At 40.9% G+C, this 20,278-nt stretch overlaps 1 protein-coding gene across 2 annotated transcripts; it reads left to right on the top strand.

Annotated features, from left to right (window-relative positions):
* Positions 1–857: 857 nt before the first annotated feature.
* On the top strand, positions 858–19,343 carry grm2a (glutamate receptor, metabotropic 2a; the record flags this gene model as incomplete). Of its 2 annotated transcripts, none has more annotated exons than XM_079185565.1 (5): positions 858–1,385; positions 11,271–12,108; positions 13,579–14,642; positions 18,536–18,713; positions 19,270–19,343. In XM_079185565.1, the coding sequence occupies 5 exons, from the start codon at positions 858–860 to the stop codon at positions 19,341–19,343; spliced, it is 2,682 nt and encodes an 893-aa protein (XP_079041691.1). The 2 variants fall into 2 exon arrangements, with proteins under 2 accessions (XP_079041691.1, XP_079041692.1); XM_079185566.1 differs by having other exon boundaries at positions 972–1,385; positions 19,276–19,343.
* Between the last annotated feature and the right edge of the window lie 935 nt (positions 19,344–20,278).

Below are 20,278 nucleotides of genomic sequence, written 5' to 3'. Positions count from 1 at the left end.
GCTCACATTATTTTGGAATTGCATCACGCCTTGTATTGAAAATAAATGATGTACCACATTAGAGACAGCAAAACAAATGAATTAGTTGCTCGAGATAAAATTACGGAAATTCAATCTGTTGGCAACTAAATTAATGTGTATGGTTGAAATAGAATTCAATAGTTTTGCTTTTGTTGTGCATAAATCATGTTTTTGTAAAACTGTGTGAGTAGTTAATGTGATTTGACTAACAATCCTTGGGGACATGATTTATTATCTCTGTAGACTTTCGGTGTACAGGAGCATGTGCACATGTGATTATAAAAGAGTTGCACAATCATCTGCCTTGGAAGGGAAGTAACTTGAGGTCAGTCAGACAATGAAACAGGAGGAGAAAAAACACACCCTGCTCTGATGGTGAACTCATCTTGTTGATTAGCTTACACCTGTTGTGGTGGCTAACGGTCTGTCTTTATTTTTTTCTATCTTGCATATCACATCCATCATCAAAAAGGAAACAAATATTAACTCACTTGTGCAGATGATGTCAAATATTTCTATGGGACGAGTCGGTCTCTGGCAGACACGACGTGTGTGAGACAATGGGATCATTGTACTCCACCTCAAAGGCTGTGACTGATTTTCTCTCTGTTTGATCTGCAGGCTGTAATCTACAAAATAAACTCTGAAGAAGAGAAGGACGAAGAGGATGGGGCTGATGCTGTAAATGGCCTCTGTCAGAATAAAAACATTGGTGCTTTGAGGTCTGGTGCTGCTGCGCCTTACTGTTCTTTTCTTCAGAGCCGCCGTCATCAAAAGCCAATCAAACGCTGACCAGAAACCACAAGCAGGACGGTGACTTTGTCTTGCCCAGGGATATGTCATTGGGGAAATCCCCTGTGTTGGGGGTGCGCCCTGTGCCCCGACCCTTCTGGCTGTCCCCCATCAGCCTGCTGTACTTATGTGTGTCTCTCTTTGCCCAGGCTCCCCAGGGTTTGCCTGTGGTAGGTTATAACACTGACTCCAAGAGGGAGATCACACTGGAAGGAGATCTGATGATTGGCGGCCTGTTCCCTGTGCACCAGAAGGGCGAGGGAGTAGAGGACTGTGGGAAGATCAATTCTCAGAGAGGGATCCAAAGACTGGAGGCCATGCTGCTGGCACTAGATGAAATCAACAAGAATGAGCGCATCCTGCCTGGGATCAGACTGGGAGCTCATATACTGGACACTTGCTCTAAGGACACCTACGCCCTAGAGCAGTCTCTGGAGTTTGTCAGGGCCTCCCTCACCAAAGTGGATGACAGTGAGTACACGTGCCCCGATGGCTCCTATGCCATCCACGATGACGTCCCTCTGGCTATCTCTGGGGTCATAGGAGGCTCCTACAGTGATGTCTCCATTCAGGTAGGAACGTATGTGGGCTGTCTATCTGCAATAGACTAATTGAGTTTCAATTTGTTGTTGAAGATCCTCTTTGTTTAATGCCATGAAATGAGTTGGTAAAAAGCTACATACATTTCGTCAGACAGTGCAATTACAAAAGGTGTACTTAACTATCAGCAGCTCCTGCAGGCCTGAGAGAGCGACAGAGAGAGGAGGGAGTACAAGCAACATCGAGAGTGTGATGGATAGTAATATAACTGTCCATTTAGACTTAAGTACCATGTGCAATTACCCCTTGCGAGATGTTAACACAGGGACTTAATGAGTATCGGTTCCGCAAGGAGGATCTGTTTACCTGTACGCCCATGTGCTTGGCTGATCTAATTTAGAAGATCTCTTTCTCTTTCCCGGTAATTCACACTTCGGCAGCGATTCTGTCAGAGGCAGACATGCTACAGATGTTGTGCTCGAGAGGGGATGACAGGATGACTAGTGACAGCATGATTACTCTCAGCAGCAGTGCTCCTTTCGCCTCGCTCAAGCTGACGCGATGAAAGTTCTGCTAATTGGGTCTCCAAATGTTCAGCTGTGATACGGCTGCCACATCAGTGTAATTTCAAGTCATTGAGAAAAGAGATGGTGTGTCACATGGAACCGAGATTTGTAAATACCCACAAATATACATGCCTTAAAGCATTAAGTAAAACTCGTCATCCTGGCTCAGTCAGCCAGAAAACCGTGTCTGCTGTCTCTGATGAAGAGTATGGCTCACCTCACCCGAGACGGGCAGCCTCATGTTCCAGATATCTTGTTCGAAGACAGAAACATACCTCTTCCTAGCCAGAAATAAAATAATTGGCTTCAGATCATTGATAAACCATAGATACTGTAGGAACCAATCAATCTGCTATTGGGAGCTCTCCAAGTGGGTACTTCAGGACAAAGGACTAGCGGTGGCATCCTTCCATACTTTTTAGTCGTGATTTGTAGAAAACAGTAGTTAGCAGTGGACGTGTTAGCACTGATATGCCAATTAATGACTTTGAACATCCCCTTTTTCTGTAAAACAAATGTTTTGGTCTCCCTGCTGACAAAACGCAATGCCAAACATAAAGTACAGTGCAAGGATACATTAAACAGGTCGAGAGCTCCTGGGAAACGATGTAAGACGAGGATTCAGAGCACCTATATTGGGATTCCTGGTGAAAAGGACAGTTTGGAAATAAAGGATTTGATAAACGAGCTTTAATTTTAGTGAAACCCTGAAAGTTGGCCTCCTCAGAGAGTGCCTTTGTCTTGTGGTTATTTATGGATGTACTATTACAAGCGTTAGGTCTGAGGTCTACCCTAGCTTCTCACTGAATCTTTCTCATCAGTAGGAGCGCACCACAGGACACATTTCCCTTTCTCACCATGAATAATCCTCTATATTGTATAATGCAGTTTGGTTATGAGGTCTGCTAGCTCTCAAACTTTGTGGTGAGCAGCTGATCATTGAAGACAACTTAATCTCTTTAACGATAAATTAGCTCATAACTTGTTTTTTTCAAATCACTTTCTTGCTTTTTGAAATGAATTACTTCCTAGCCACGCAACTATTCTTCCTGATCTTTGAAATATGTGCAGTGTGAGATTTTCCCTTGAATACAAGGTGTATCTGCATTTTCGGGGGTAATGCTACAACACTAAGATATGCATTTGGGGCATGTGAATGTGTGGCATTTCTGTGTTGCCGCTGGTTGTTGCTCTGCAGAAACCATCTCCACACAATGTTTCTGTCCTTTGTTTCTGCCTGGTTTGTGCATAATATATAGCCAGTCAGACCTTTGAGTGAACCAGCCTGGCTGTGTGAAAGGGTACCATGCATGCCCTTCTGTGTGTGAGCGGCAGGCGGGAAAGTCAGATGTGCGTATTTCACCCTAGGGGCAAGGCATCTACAGGACAACTAACAATGTTAGTTTAAAGACCCTTATTGCCATGGCGACACTTTTTGAACATGGTGAACTGACAGGTGGTGAGAACGCTGAGTGCTGTCTAAATCTGTCACAAAGAAGGAGCGCGTCGCTGTGCCGCTGGTGTTGTGGTGTGACAATCGCAGATATGGGGGCAGATCTGGCTGCAGGCCCAGCCATGCTGGCGTTACATGGGCACAGATTGAGTTAAGTGTGGAGGCGAAGTTCTATGACGCTCTCGCAGGCTAAGTCCTGTCTTCCCCATCTGTGGTTGCTGCCGGACTGTCTGGTAGTTTGGCAGAGGTGTGCCTGCACACAGAGGATGTAGAGATATTGAATGAGAGATCATATTTCAAAGAAACACTGAGACAGTGACAGGCAGATATGATCATGGGGGGGGGGGGGGGGGGGGGAAGATGGACTGAGTCATCACAAACCATTTGACAATCAAAGCCTGTATCTTAAACAGTCACAGGGAAGTCTGTGATGCCATCTGGACAGTTTCAATTTATCTACTTGCCAAAATATTCATGTGATTCAAGTGTTTAGTCTTGAACATCTTCCCTGTGGTCTATCTAAAGAGAAGGTTATCAGCGCAAAGAGAGTAATGACCTTGTGATGACAAATTCAGTACATTCGGCATCTTCATTCATATGTGAAATGCTGCAGCACTGACAAGATACATGTTAGCCTACAGAACAATATAGTCAGTGGTATTGTTGCAGACTGAAAGCAAGCTTTAATCATTAACAGTCTTCAAAACACAGTCAGCCTGCATCAAGTGTATGCACTTTTATGGATGGAGCTGTTTTATAGCTTTACTACTTCTCATTGTCCTAAAGGCGTGGGTTAATCAGAGATCTATTATATTCCACAATCACAGTCCGGGAACATCAAGCCTCGAGGCCGTCTTCTGACTAACACATGGAAGGAACTCCACTTTTGTTACCCCAACAGCAGGACTGTGCTGCTGAATATGACTCACTGGTTAGAGAGCTTCCCCCAGGAGAAACACATAATCGCCAGGGTGCGACACCTCTGGAATGTCAAAAACTCAAACACTCACTAAAGAACTATTCACAGGCATGAAACACAGATCGAGGATATTTCTGGATCCAATCTGAAAACAACCTACTACGATTTTTCAGAGCAGCGCACAGAAATCGCTGTCTGGAATTGAAACCTGCATGGCTTTTTCCAGGGATGAAAGCTCTTATTGTTTAATGAAACCTTTGTGAATAAATTGGAATATTTTAGCCGACAATCTGAGATCTGGTCATTTTTTACCGATGAGACAGGTGCAGACCCACATAAGGATGCATGCTGGGATTTAAAGATATAGATTCTAATATGAACACAACTGCTTGACATTTGCAGAATAAACCTTGCAGAATAATAAGGTAAATTTATGGGCTTTCAGCGAGCTCAAGAATCTCATTTTTTATCCCCCACCAACAACCCTATTTATAGAATTGTCTTCATCTGTAGATAGTGCCAATCTCTGGAGCACATATGAGTCATGCAAAGAATTTAAACATACATACACATGACAGAATTCATGCCAGAGAGAACAATACTGATGAAACGTATCAGTAAAGCCATTCAGTGAAAATGCATTATTCATGGTTAAAAGTAAAGAACGTGCTCCCGAAATTCGTAAATAATTCACATGTGATTGGATTATTCAGTGCTTTGGCAGTTAATCCACCATTTGTGCAGTTAAAATACATATCATGACCACTGCACAGATATCAGATATGAACAGCACCACGCTGTTATTCAGCTGAATCCCAATTTGGTTATTTGGCTTTGTGGATTTTTGGACCTGAAACTTGCTACCAGGTTTAACAGGTTATTAACAAGCTTTTAGATGAAATTGAAATTGAAATCTTACACAAGTTTCTTGATGGATCGCACTGAGCATGTCTGTGATGTTTGTTTGATAGAAGAGAATCAATAAAGACATGATAATGCACACAGTGAAAGAGGAAGCAGGCACCCGTCAATGCTGCGTTACTAACATTGTAAATGAATGGAAGCGCAGCGATGGCTTAAAACGTGATATACTATGAAGGGTTGCATGACTCAAGGGGCTTTGAAAGACTACTGCAGCATAAAGGAGATTCATATTATCCAGCAGGATGAGGGGGCAGGACCTGATCAAAAAACATCCTTGCTCTAGGTATCCAACAGTTCACATTTCCACCCTGTTAAAGCTGTTGCCAAGCAACTAAATCATAAGAAATAAACTAATAATGATCCAGCGCATACTACGGTACACACTATGCATGCGCTGTATGTGCATGCGTGTCCGCTGCTCATGGATGTGTTTGCATGTGAGTTTCCGGGCGCTGCAGTGGCCCGTATATGTGTGATACTGAGTGGAGCTAAGGACTGCTGCTCTGGGAATACAGTGTTATTGCTGTAGAAGCACACTGAGACAGTCTTCTGGGAAGAGCAGATGGGCTTTTCATGTAGAAAAAATCATGACATTCCTACAAAGTAGGCCTGATATTTCCTGGACCAGAACTCTCTCTTACTCTATTATTTTCTGTCCTCCTGTATATCTCTAGATCTGTTAATTGACTATGCCTCACATTCCTACTCCTAATTTCTAATCTGCTGTACACCTCCGGCATTCATAAAAGTAACATATTTCTATGAAATAAAACCCTATGTTGGACATTTTCTTGTGATATACAAACTTATTGGACTTTTATCAAGTTTCTGTGACATATAAATAGCTTCTATGTTTTGTCATACAACTGTATTTCGACATTTCACATGGGCAGTCTAAATAATTTCGGCACATGGTGTTGGCTGGTGCCTTTTGGGTATGTGTATAAAAACAGTATACGACAGCTAAAAAGAACATCCTGTTAATCGGTGTCTCTGTGTCAAATGCAGCTACCAGGTCCTGTATGCTCTCATTGCTTGAAAGGAAACCACTCTCACAGTAATCTGCTCAGTAACAGACCCTCCAGTACAAAGCCCCACTGGGCTACTTCTTAATGTTCTTAATTAAATAAGGTGCTGCCTGATGCAGGATGATCACTATAGCTAGATGTGTGCGACTGTAGGCAATACCGTGTGGCTAACAGTGACATTTTAACATACACTTGCAGTTCAGTCTTTCTAGAAAGAATCAATAATCAACAATTCCTACAAGGTGGAATGAGATTTTTGAAGATCTGTTGGTGTTCAGAATCCCCTTATGGTTAACTCCATATCTGTAAAGCTCCTTTGCCCTTCCTCTGTAATGAGAAAGACCAAAAAAAGACTTACCGTTTGGGTATTTTAAGTACTGTATAGATTAAATAAACAAACAATATCACAAAGGTACTCAAACTAAGGAGAAAAAAAGAGTTCTTATACATAAATCAGTATGTAACTGACACCAAACCATCTTACTGAATAATTATGTTACAGGTTGCAAATGGAGTGAATTAATGAATAACTATAACACACATGAGTGCCTTTTGTAGTAACTGATAATGTAAGACATTGACTGTCAGCAGGTGAAATAACAAAATGTACTTACGATTACTAAATTAACTACATAACTAAAGTTTATATAGGCTGTCTCCCTCTTTATACATGCATAGCTATGAGGTTTGCAAATCAAGAAACATATTCTGACAGCCTCTTTAAAACCTCCAGCTGTAGGCAGGAAGACACAATACCCCTTAAGCACAAAATGTAGAATGGCAATGTTTGCAGGATATAAACCCTTAAAGCATTGCACACCTCGCCCTCTTTTGGCTCAGCTTTTCTGATTTTCTGATGAGATTTATTCCTCAAGCTCTTCTTGTTTGCTCTTCTTGTCCTCTAGTATCTTAAGCTCCAAGACTTTTGTGCTCCTTTGAACCTGTTACAGTTGCTGTTCTTGAGCGAGGATCCTCGTGCAGTTGTAACTATATCCAGGGGGTCCCTGGGTAAAGGTGCATCACTCCTCCATGGAAAACAATAAGCCTATGAAAATGACAAAGATCATGAGTGGTGGAAAAGAAGAACATGATCACTGTAATCCATATCTTCATATCTGCCTCCAGATATCTGCTAATGGTATCTACACTCACAATGTGTCAGTCACAGGCTTTGGCGGGTGGCAGGTTCGTGGCTTTTCATATAAGCCATGTGCCCATCTATATAATGACTTCCAATAAGCCCGTTGTACTGGTGACACGTCTGGCACTGTGCTTTATAACCTCCATAAACCACATGTAAGTGGATTACTAAACTGGCATTGAGCTCCCTTAATACCCTGAAGAGAAATTACTCATTTACTACTGTGAGCACAGCCAAATTTCAGCAAAATGGACTTCTTTTTTTTAAACTTTTGTACCTGTGTTGAAAAGATTATCATATAAACACAACTATGCCAGACAATTCCTTTTGTCTAGTAGTCCTTCTGAATGTTTAATGCTAAGTTGTACCTCAACTTACATGTGCTTCTGTGGATATGGTAATGCACCTGCAGTACATGTGTTCTGCGCCTTCTTTGTCTAGACAGACTTAACGCACTGATGGTTAAGACCTTCAGCTTAAGAATCACATGCACTCTTACTGGCCTGGATTCAAATCCCACCAGAACCTCTTGTATCTTCCCTGCAGGAGCCCTCTCAGCCTTTCCGACTTGCCTTTGTTTTAAAACATACCAACGGCAACCATGTGTCCGCCCTCCTTAAAGTGAACAAAATGTCAACCTCAGCAATTTTATGAAGTTGTGATAACTTATTTAAAACCTCTCACTGTTCAGTCAGCATCTAATTAATCATCCTCAAGCAGATTTATCAGGCTGGAAATGATCTCTACCAGATCCGTTTGTGTGTGAGCACATGTTTCTAACCATCATTTAAGATGATACTAATTAAAGTACTTCACTTAATTACAATGTTGAGGTACTTGTACTTTACTTGAGTATTCCCATGTAATGTCACTTCATACTTCTTCTCTTCTACATCTTCTTTTTACTCCACCAGATTTATTGAGTTACTTTGCACATTTAGATTATTAACATAAAGTATACCAGCTAATAAATTATGATTTATCATTGTAGATTAAATTACACAGCAGTATATAATTAAAATGAGCTCCACCTTTACCGGCTGCAACATTAAAGTGATGAACACATTAATGCATCAATAATGACAATCCAATAATATAATGTATATTATTCTGAAATGGGCCATTCTGCATCATGAATACTTTTACTTTTGGTACTTTTAAGCATATTTTGATGCTGATACTTTTGTACTATTACTTAAGTAAGTGATTGAATGCTTGCAACAGAGTATTTCATGTCTTTTTATTTTTATTTATAGTTAAAAGGAAAAGATATTTCTGATTAGCTGTTTTTAACTCTGACTTAAGAACTTTTATCCTATCTAGGCAAAGCTCCTAAAACATAATACTTTCTATTTTCTGAACATAAATTGAAGGCAGATGAATAATTAAAGAAAACATTTTTGGCATGTTTTGGAATTACATGATGATATAATGAATTCCCTTTTTACCCTTTTCTCTCATCCATTCTTCTATTATAGTGCCGAGTGAGCGTTGTTGAATTCTTTGTTGTGTGACATATTTGTGGATGTTGAAAGCAAAGAATAGGTTAGCTCACTCGAAGTTCACACAATTAAATCCAAGACATGGACTGGCCACAATATTAAACATCTTTTGGTATGAAAAGTATTCACATGCAATTAGAGGGAATTATAAAGAAAACCCTTGTGATAAATGATCAGACTGGGATTTGGTTTGGCACTATTTAATATAGAATTGAGTGACTTGAAAATGATTAATCATATTATGTCTACATGCCACTTTAGATCATATTCTGATTTCTTCCTAAGAGAGTGAATTTGCTGCTGCCAGCTGTTACGCCACATGTTGAGACAGGCTGTCAAGGCGTTTTAAGAAAGGGGGGCAGCTTTATGTAGAAATGTGGTTATTAGCTTGTCTGCATAATCAGGGTTTCTCCAGCTGACCTGCAAATCTCGAAGGCAACCTTTTAACTGTTATGAAATGCTCACTCATGTGTTTCAACAATCTAGATTTCCATTTCGTCTTTCAGTTGCTCCGCCACAGGCGAGTAAGCAATACCTCTGATGTCGAAGTGGTAATTTTGTTCAACATTTTCTCTGACATTGTTTGAAAAAAAAAACCCTCAATCCAGACTGTGCTGTTGCATTTCATTTTTCTGTGAAACGTCCTCTCTCATTAATTCCAATAAATCTAGTGATCCATTGGCTCATTTAATATTCATCCCTCTGACCCTGCAGAATAAAAAAGATCACATGATTAATATCCATCGAGGCACATCACACCAGCTTTATTGTGATATCTCAGTGTACTGCCCTCTTTTTCAGCGAAGGTATAATCAATGAAGTGTCTGTTTATCCTGTTTGACTTGACCTGTCTGTTTGTGTGGCGCATTTGGTTTGTATTTGAAATAGCTGTTGGACAGCACTCCCTTCAAATCAAATAATTTAGCAGTTTGTGTGACACCTGCAATTTGCACAGGCTGCCAGAAGAACCTGTTTAAATAGCTATGTGTGTGGTTTTTAATAACTTTTTATTACATCATATATTTATATATAAATATATAAAAGGCATTTCAGACACACTATGCATCATACATCATACAAATAAGGTGAGGCATAATCATATAAACTGACACTTATATTACAAATGTGAGGGGAGCCTTTATGTGATTCCCCAAAATAGATGTGTAATTTTCACAGTACAGTGAATGAAGCATCACATGACACTCAGCATTCCAACATTGTTTTGTTACATTTTCCGTCACATATCAAAGTCATATATAATTTGTTAGAAACTGCAGAATTGTCAAGGCACAGATATAACTAAGATGGTGGGCCTTATAACATTGTGCTGGAAGGGTTGATATGCCTTGAAAGAAATTAAAAGGCTTCTTGTAAACAGTTCACACACAGACTCTACTCCTACAACAACTGAATAATTTGTAGTAATGCATTATTATAACAATTAGAAAAGTATTTGGGTAAAAGAGAGAAGATGGAATTACCCTCTTTTTTAACATACCACTGAAATAGCACTTTCTAATGTAAAAGTATACTATTCTGGGCTATAAATTAAACTGATGAATTAAACTGCCTTTGAATGTGAATTTCTTCAGAAATGATGCATTGTTATTCAAGATGCTGTGCCATGAATGTGCTGGTGTGAGAGCTGGCATTAAAGTCAACCACATTTAGGTTGGCATCCTTTTTAATGATCAGACCGGCTCACCCTCAGGCTTCCACAGAAGTGCCTGAAGCTAAATCTGCTTCTGCACACTGTGCGCATTGTCACGACACTGACAAAACCGATTACACAGAAAACACAAAGTTTCAAGATTCTTTGATACTTTGACTTCCTTTCACTTCCAAATCCCTGCCCTCAACCACCCTCTGTCTCTGCCTGCCACTTCTCTCTCCTCTCCAAAGCAAGACCTTCCTGAAAATGTGTTCATTTTCGTGGAACAGTAAATTGTATCAACTCAGTCCTCCGTACACATTTTTTAGTTAACATTATTGACAGCATTACAGTTCAGCATAAGATGATTGTAGACAGGCAAGCTCAATAATTGTTAAATGCAGGATCTCGGCACGAAGTCAGCAGTAGAGTTAAGTTGTGAAAGACCCAGCAGGGATCCAGTGAAGAAATTAGAGACTGAATGGGGTGAGACTAATTGCATCTGCCAGGGAAAAACACATGGGTAGCCAATTTGATTAATTTATAAAATGACAGGCAATTAACAAAATCCCACAGTTGGCAGATATATGTTTTCTGTGAGTAACTGCCAGTTTTCCAACTAATATTTCATAATGGTATGCATATTAAAGCGTACAGTACCCTTGACGGTTTATTGATACTGTGTGAGGACTGATTCAAACATAATCATTATAGTGTCTTTTGCTTATTCCAGGTGGCCAACCTGTTGCGACTCTTCCAAATCCCTCAGATCAGCTATGCCTCCACCAGTGCCAAGCTCAGCGACAAGACCCGCTATGACTTCTTTGCCCGCACCGTGCCCCCTGACTTCTACCAGGCCAAGGCCATGGCAGATATCCTGCGTCACTTCAACTGGACGTACGTATCGACGGTGGCATCAGAAGGGGACTATGGTGAGACTGGCATTGACGCCTTCCAGCAGGAGGCTCGTGCCCGCCAGATCTGCATTGCCACTTCCGCCAAGGTGAGCCGCTCCATGAGCCGCTGGAGTTACGAGAACGTGATCCGCTCCCTGCAGCAGAAGTCCAACGCCAAGGTGGTCATCCTGTTCACGCGCAGCGAAGACGCCCGCGAGCTGCTGGTGGCAGCCAACCGCATGAATGTCACCTTCACCTGGGTGGCCAGTGACGGCTGGGGAGCGCAGGAGAGTGTGGTGAGAGGCAGTGAGGCTGTGGCCGACGGGGCTTTCACCATCGAACTGGCTTCCTATCCGATCCCCCAGTTTAATGACTACTTCACTGCCCTGCACCCGTACAACAACACCAGGAATCCCTGGTTCAGAGAGTATTGGGAAAACCAGTTCCAATGCAATCTCCATGATCTGGGCTGTGGGAAGCACTCACTGCGCGAGGCTCAGTTTCAGCCAGAATCCAAGATCATGTTTGTAGTGAATGCTGTCTATGCAATGGCTGTTGCCTTACATAACATGAGACAGGCGTTATGCCCAAACTCCACCAACGTGTGTGAGGCTCTTAAACCTGGCAACGGCAGAAAGTTTTACAGGGACTACATTCTCAAGGTCAAGTTTGAGGGTGAGTACAATCTTAATGAACTAGTATTATTACAGTGTTGCTTAACATATATGAATATTCCTGTTTTGTTCTTCTTCTGTCATCTGTATAAAGCCTCAATATAATATAAGATAATTTCCTCAAGTGCAGGCCTACTCATGCTGCTAAATTTGGTTATATCAATTTAGATGAATTGTACCAATTTATATAAAATGTTCAATTTTAATAATTGATTAATTGTTCCAGTCATTTTTTAAACCAAAAATGGCAGAAACACATTTGTTTCAGCTTCTCAAAATTCAAGATTTTATATTTTAGTTTTTTCCACATAATATAGTAAATCTGAATGTCACCTTGGATTTTTCACTATTCTTTAAAATGCAATGCATTGAGAAAGTGATCAGCACATTAAGCAATAACTAAGTGTTAGTTGCAGCTCTTTTGGCACTATATCCTAAACGTATGCAGAAATCGTTTTTTTCTGAACAAATTAAAGTAAATGTAATGACTGTATTATTATATATGATCATAAATATATATATTGTCAGACCAATGCCTTTTTTTATGTGTACCGTTGACATTGCAACTAGGTGGCAACCTTCAGGTCTGAAAAGTGTAGCCAATACGGATGTGCCCTCAATTTATATTCTTACTACTATACCATAAGGGAGCAACTCACTACTCAAAGAAGTCTGATTGAATAGAAATCTATGAAAAAAATGATTCTACTTCTCACTTAATTCATTACCATGGTAAACAGGAGAATATGGTCTCAACTGCTAGTTTCAAGTCTTCTTCAATACAGCATGATGTTCATTTAGTAAATTAGCATCGCGTTTAGAGTAAAATAGACAATAAAGCAGAGTATGCTTTAGTGCATGGCTACCTTGTGATTGACAGGTCGCTATCACAGAGTTGTCTCGTCTGGGAGTTGTCCATGTTTTCCACCCTCTTATGTCACTTCTGGTTGAAATAGTGGAGTTAACAAACTAGCCTGCAGTCCGCTAGTTAGCTAGCTTGCTAATTCCGCTATGCTTTAACACTACACTGGTTACAGAAAATGAGCACAACAGCTGGTTAGTGGGTTGCTGGGTCTATCGGTACCTCTGCTTCAATCTTTGTAGCTCCGGAAGCTACGAGCTAACTCTCCAGCCATTCTTCTCTGGGTCTGCGTCTCCTCTCATCCCGGCGAGCTGCGACAAAACTTTATGGCCCAACCGATGTGTGTTGTTGTCATAAACATAAACAGTAATCGCCGTTTTCTTTTGAACGAGTCAAATGACCACGTAAAATATTTGAATGTCCGTTCTACTCCTATTCTATTTCTATAGTCCACAGTCTTGTCGCTCCAAAACAGTATGTCCCAAATTTAACAAATGTTGGTATTTCTGCTTTCACTTTGAGTTTTTATATTGTAGTTGCACTTGCCGTACAATGACCCCCTTATATCTGGTATTGTCTTACAATCTCTTGTTTTCTTTTCAACTTCAGCGCCATTTCGTCCACCAGACACCGAGAATGTCGTCCGCTTTGATGCCTTTGGTGACAGCCTTGGCCGTTACAATATTTTCCACTACCACAAAGCAGATGGACGCTATGTCTACCGTAATGTCGGCTACTGGGCTCAGAGCTTGATCCTGAACACCAGCCTGATCCCCTGGGCTGGGCAGGTTCCCCCAACCTCCCAGTGTAGTGACCCCTGCAGGAAGAACGAGGTGAAGAGTATGCAGCCTGGAGATGTGTGCTGCTGGATCTGTATCCCGTGTCAGTCCTACCAGTATTTGCAGGATGAGTTCACCTGTGCTGACTGCAGCTTTGGACAGTGGCCCCTGGCCAACCTGACAGGCTGTTATGATCTGCCTGAGGAGTACATCCGCTGGGAAGATGCCTGGGCCATTGGACCCGTCACCATTTCCTTTCTCGGGATGATGTGTACGCTCTTCGTCATTGGCCTCTTCCTTAAACACAATGAGACACCCGTGGTGAAGGCCAGTGGCCGTGAGCTCTCCTACATTCTGCTGCTGGGAGTGTTGATGTGTTATAGCATGACCTTCATCTACATTGCCAAACCGTCCACGGCAGTTTGTACACTGCGTCGGCTAGGCTTAGGCACCTCGTTTGCTGTGTGCTACTCAGCCCTCCTAACCAAGACCAATCGCATTGCTCGGATCTTCAGCGGGGTGAAGGATGGAGCACAGCGGCCTCGATTCATCAGCCCGGCCTCCCAGGTTGCCATCTGTGGTGGTCTGATCTCCTGCCAACTGGTGGTGGTGGTGGTCTGGTTGCTGGTGGAGACCCCAGGGGTGAGAAAGGAAGTGAGCCCGGAGAGGAGAGACGTGGTCACCCTCAAGTGTAACAGCAAGGACTCCAGCATGCTCATGTCACTCACCTACAACTGCATCCTCATTATCCTCTGCACGGTCTACGCCTTCAAGACCCGCAAATGCCCCGAGAATTTCAACGAGGCCAAGTTCATCGGGTTCACCATGTACACCACCTGCATCATCTGGCTGGCTTTCCAGCCTATCTTCTACGTCACTGCCAGTGACTACAGGGTGAGTTAAGTTACACCTGTTTCACGCGTGAGCACATAATAATCACAACACGTTTCTCATATCAATGAAATGTTCATTTGTTCTTTCCAATATCCAAGATTAAATACATGCTGTAGTGATTTGTACAACATTTTTTGTTCGAATAGCTTTAGGGTCTCAATCTGAGAAGACTATATCCTCGCAGATAATGACTTCTTCTGCTGTTGAATTACATTTTATATGCATGAAATCACAAACTAATGTCAGCTAGTATTGATTCATCCCATTTGCCCATGGCTCTTTGAAATATATATTCTCTATTACTGCATTGCTTTAATACTTCATAATTACCTGCAAAGTAAAGATTGTCAGGTGCTCCCCAGATAGCAACTTTAACAGCCTTATGTTACCTTTAAAGTTTAAATATTAATGAAGTGAGAGTAAATTATAAAATATGGATGCTCAAGTCATGGAGAAGTGTAGCAGCCCGCCTAATGTCTTAGTCTCCCCACAACAACAACCCTGCTCTGGTGGTGGTATATTTTACGCAGTGTTTTGACAACACGTATTCTAGGTTTTCTAGGAACAAAAGATACATTAACAGTCAATCATTGGTTAAAATGAACAAGTGAAATGGAGGGAAGACACAGCAGCTCCTTCACAGGAAGTAATTGTGTCCCTTCACTCCGAACATTTTTGCAACTAAATTTAAAGTAAGCCTGGAAAGAATTTATTTGAAACTACTCCACCCACAATAGTGCCTTTAATTTACGTAAAGGTAAATCTCCCCCAGTACCAATCCATACTGACTTATTTATGAGGAAAAACACAAGGATGGATGGATGGATGGATGGATGGATGGATGGATAGATAGATAGATAGATAGATAGATAGACAGACAGACAGATAGATAGATAGATAGACAGATAGATAGATAGATAGATAGATAGATAGATAGATAGATAGATAGATAGATAGATAGATAGATAGATAGATAGATAGATAGGGTTTAGTCTGATGGTGATCTGTAGAAGTGATGGAATTTCAGAGAAAAGGGTGGCCTGAGTCGTGGGCATTTATTCCTCTGGGATGTCAACAGCGAGAGCGAGGCAGAAGGGAGAAATAGACAGAGGAATCCCCTGACACATCTGCCTCTGCAGAAACATGGAGCAGGAACGCAGGACCATGAGGACTGAACGTCCCTGTGTGTCCCTGTGTGTCCCTGTGCGTAGCTGTGTGGAATGGAGTGTGAAAGACTGGGATGCTGAGTCCCAGCTGTGCCCTCTGTCCTGGGACTCCAGTGAGGCTCAGAGGAACCCTTCCTCCAGGCCCCCTAGGCAACGAGAGCAATTCACAGCCAGAACGGGCTCATCAGTTAGACGTAGAGCTCCCATTTGACCGATAAATAATTACTGAAGCCACTGACTTGGCACAGTGTCTCTAGTTTTTCACTGGCAGGGACATATTTCTTGTGTTCTCCTAGTTTTACACCACTACTGATGCAAATCTCCAGCTGAATAACAAATACAGATTTGATTGTGGTCTGTCATGAAATGTTAAAGTAAACTAAATACTACAGAGCCATGAATAACACATTTGATTATCATATGAAATATTGAAGATGTTCTATGCACCCTAAGGGAGAGGGCTCTCCTCATATGCCAGCGCTGGTCATCTCATCTCAGCAATAAACACAACTGATTAAACACACAGCACTTCTACAAAAACACTGAAGGCTACAAACGGTTCTAAAATGCAGAAAAGTATTGCCTGTGATCTGCACAACCGCTGCCTGTCACATTAACAGATCCTTTCAAGATCTGTCTGGGAACCAACCTTTCCTAAATCATTTTCAGACTCCTTCAGTTCAACTCTTTTGACTTAGCATTGAGTATTTTAGTTTTTCTTTTAGTGCCAGTATCATCTCTCATGGTGTTAAACAAAGGAGTTAAACCAGGAGGTCCCTCTCTACAGAATATACAGGAATACATCTAGCAACGTTGCATTAGTGGAGGAAATACAATTAGAGCGGTACATTATCTAGACCAGCTTATGAAACAGTGGGAATCAAGTATTATTTTTTTACAATACATGCTCATTAACCTATAACTCATATGTTATGTCTAATCACAGATTAACAACATCATTACACTTCTCAACGAATCCCACTCTGGTTTACATCAGTGAATGCCTTGTGGGTTTTATTAATTCAACGTCCATGTCAACCTACCAAGGCTGACTTGTTGCTGTATCATCAAATCAAGCTTTTCAATATGGGTACAGCACGAAGCTCAATAAAAAGAGGAATCTCATCTCCACTGTGAGGTTCTCTGGAGGAATAAAGCTACCTGAAAACAGCAGACATTATTTATATCTGAAGCAGCAGTGCTGTATTCGTAAACTATAATAAAAGAGTGAACAGGAACGAGCAGAAACCATAGTAGCTATGCTCTGCATCCTGTTCTCCACACTCATCTCGAGAAATATTACTGCAAAGGCAGATTCCTTGTCCTCTGCTCCAAAGCAACATCTTGTGAATTATTAAAACCACTTAACAGGTCATTCCTATGCAGCACTGTCCCCTGTTTTATTCAAAACTATTTCTGAATTAAGTAGAGGAGTCTGATGCTCAGATTATCAGGCACTAATTGTCACTTTTCCTTTGTATATTACCATAAAGAAAAATAGTTAATGGTCGATTTTTTTAAATTAACATCTCAACGCAGGACTTAAACGCATCAGTGTGTGTACTGTATTTCAGAGATGACATGAGCTGTATTTTAATGTGGAATTTATTGCACATGGCAACCTCCAATCCATGTCAAAATACAGAGATAAATTCAGTGATGTAGTTGTTTCATATTTACATGCTACACTATGACTTTCAGTCAGTGACCACTATGTCGCAAACCATTTTAAGAACTATATGAATATTAAGATATCAGTTAGTCCCTATATTCATATAATGTATCATCTATTGTTGAATAATATTACAGTAACTAGTAATTATGTATTGTAAGAGAGTAAGACATTTATAAACATATATATAAGATAATTAAACAATATTCTTTAAAAGGAAATGGATAAACTCACTTTGTGTCACTTGCATGCCTGCCTAAAGTAATGGCTGTTTATACAGTGTGCACAGTGCAATACTTGGTGCCCACATTATTTTAATACTAACATTATCATTCAGGGCGAAAACAGACACCTGCTGTGCCTTGTGAAAATAGGATGCACCTGCCACACGCCACACGATGCTGGGCTGTATCCTGTTATCCAAGAAAAGAAAAAAGAAATCTGTGCGGAGATTGTAAATGAAAGAGCAGACCAGTGACACATGGCAAGATGTGGGCGAGTGAGGGGATAATGGAGGGAAAGTTAAGCAGTTGATTGACAGGAAAATAAGAAGATCGTTTAACACCTCTCTTTAGCAATCCCAGCTGTTAGCCAGCTCCTTCCTCCTCTGTTGCACCTGACTTTTATTCTGAAATACAAAAGATGTCTTTCATCTCAATTATTTATTTTCTGACTACTGAGCCCCTTTCTAATATAAATGAATGTTCTTGTACGGAAAAATGGCCCTCAGCCTGATCCAATGCATATATACCAGTAGAGTTATTTTAACACTTTCTGGTTGTTTTGAACCTCCCCCTGCCAGAGCCTTGTCAGCTTTAAGGATGAACACATAAATTACCCCCAAAAATGTCTCTGAAAATATCAATGTTAACACTCGAGCTGTGCGTATACATTAATACTGGCACTGGTGGGAAATTCGGAAGTGCTTTTGATGGTGATTAGGAATTCTTTCAACATTTTGGCAATCTAGAAATGTGAGTTTCTTTTTCTGTTACAAATGACTGAGTATCACTGAGTAATATCTGTGAAATTCTCTCCTTTCTTTCCTTTCCCAGGTGCAGACAACCACCATGTGCATCTCTGTCAGTCTGAGTGGGTCAGTGGTGTTGGGCTGCCTCTTCGCTCCAAAGGTCCACATCATCCTGTTCCAGCCGCAGAAGAATGTCTGCACTCTCAGAGTGGCCACCACCCGCTTCAGCGTCACCACTGGCCCAGGCTCCACTTTCTCTCAAGGTACCACCTGAGGCACAACAGCATTGTTGCAGCTATTGCTAAGCTCATTGCCAAAAACAGTAACACATTACTCAAAACTAAACTGAAATGTGTCGTTATGACATTATTCACAACTACTTCAGTGTTTCTGCCATATTTCTGTCACACCTCTAACACTAGCCGTTGTATTCTCTTTACCTTTTTACAAATCATGCATGGTTCAGATCAGGCAAACCAGAAGGGATGGACCGGTTGTCTGTGCCTCTTTTGTTCCATTAAACAAACAGCTGGAAAATTTCCACCAGATAAGATACAGAATCTTTCTGTCATCTCCATAAATTGGGGAAAAAAAGTCCAACCCAATGTTTCAGAATAATTAAGTGAAATGATGACGTCAACACACATAACTACATAATTTCATATAATTCATTACTTGATTATCATACTGCTGATTCATCTGTAAGCAGCAGAGTAGCTCAGTGAGAAAGGATGAGCAGGGCCATGTGGAATATATTATATTCTGTAGCTATATTGTTTGTTTAATCAAAAATAACTTTTTTTTTTTAACATTTTGCAGCATCAGCCTCCAATGTTGTTCCAACAGTGTGTAACGGACGAGAGGTGGTGGACTCCACAACGTCCTCCTTGTGAACATCAGCTGAGTTCCTTTACCAAGCATTGTAAACAGAGTTATATAATCACTAGTCCTGAATCAGGTGTCTCAGATATTAAAGAGGTCATACAGACGACCGTCCTGACTTTGTTGTCCTCGAAGTGCTGTGAGTACAATGTCCCAATTATTTTATTTTGTTCTTTGACTCGTAGCGATTTGAAATGAGATGCCAATAAAGTCGCATATAGTCCTCGTTTTTATTGAAGATTCTACCTGCAACAATGGAGTAAATTATAGTAAATCTGTTAAATGTAATATATACAAGACGTTTTTATTGTAGACTTTGGTGAACCAGTTTGTGCTTTCTTGTAATTTATGTAAATAAAATGTGTTTTTTATTAATACCAAAATGACCTATATAGTCTGACTGTTTATTTGCACATCACCATGAGATGCTTATCCTGACACTGAAAAAGAAAAATGGAATACATTTTGTAGTCTTAATAACCTGCACACATTTACCAAACATGTTGTCATTCGACATTGTTACAAGCAGGTAAATATCTGTATTATAATGAATTAACTGCACACATAGTGCTTTTCGACCTGATAGCACAAATCCCTTTCCACTTCTTTACTTTGCCTCCTGTTCACCTATTCACACCACTCATACAATGATGGTGACAGAGCAGCCATGGCTGCCATCAGGAGTAAATTTTGGGGCTCAGCGTCTTGCTCAAGGACACTTCAACATGAGGACAGAGGGAGCCGGGATCCAACCATCAACTGTGTGATGAGTAGAAGCTTCTGCTCTACCTCCTGAGCCACAGTCCTAATAGAAAGCCGTATAACTTGTGTAAAGTTCTTTGACTACTCAAAATATATGATGATGTAAATGAAAATTAATTTTGGACGCAGTCTGGGTTTGAAATCTGAGCTGTCTAATATATATCAGCTTCAATCTACACCATCT

Source organism: Pholis gunnellus (genome assembly GCF_910591455.1).
Source record: "Pholis gunnellus genome assembly, chromosome: 3".
Classification (NCBI taxonomy): domain Eukaryota; kingdom Metazoa; phylum Chordata; class Actinopteri; order Perciformes; family Pholidae; genus Pholis; species Pholis gunnellus.
This window is presented reverse-complemented; position numbering and strand designations above follow the sequence as displayed.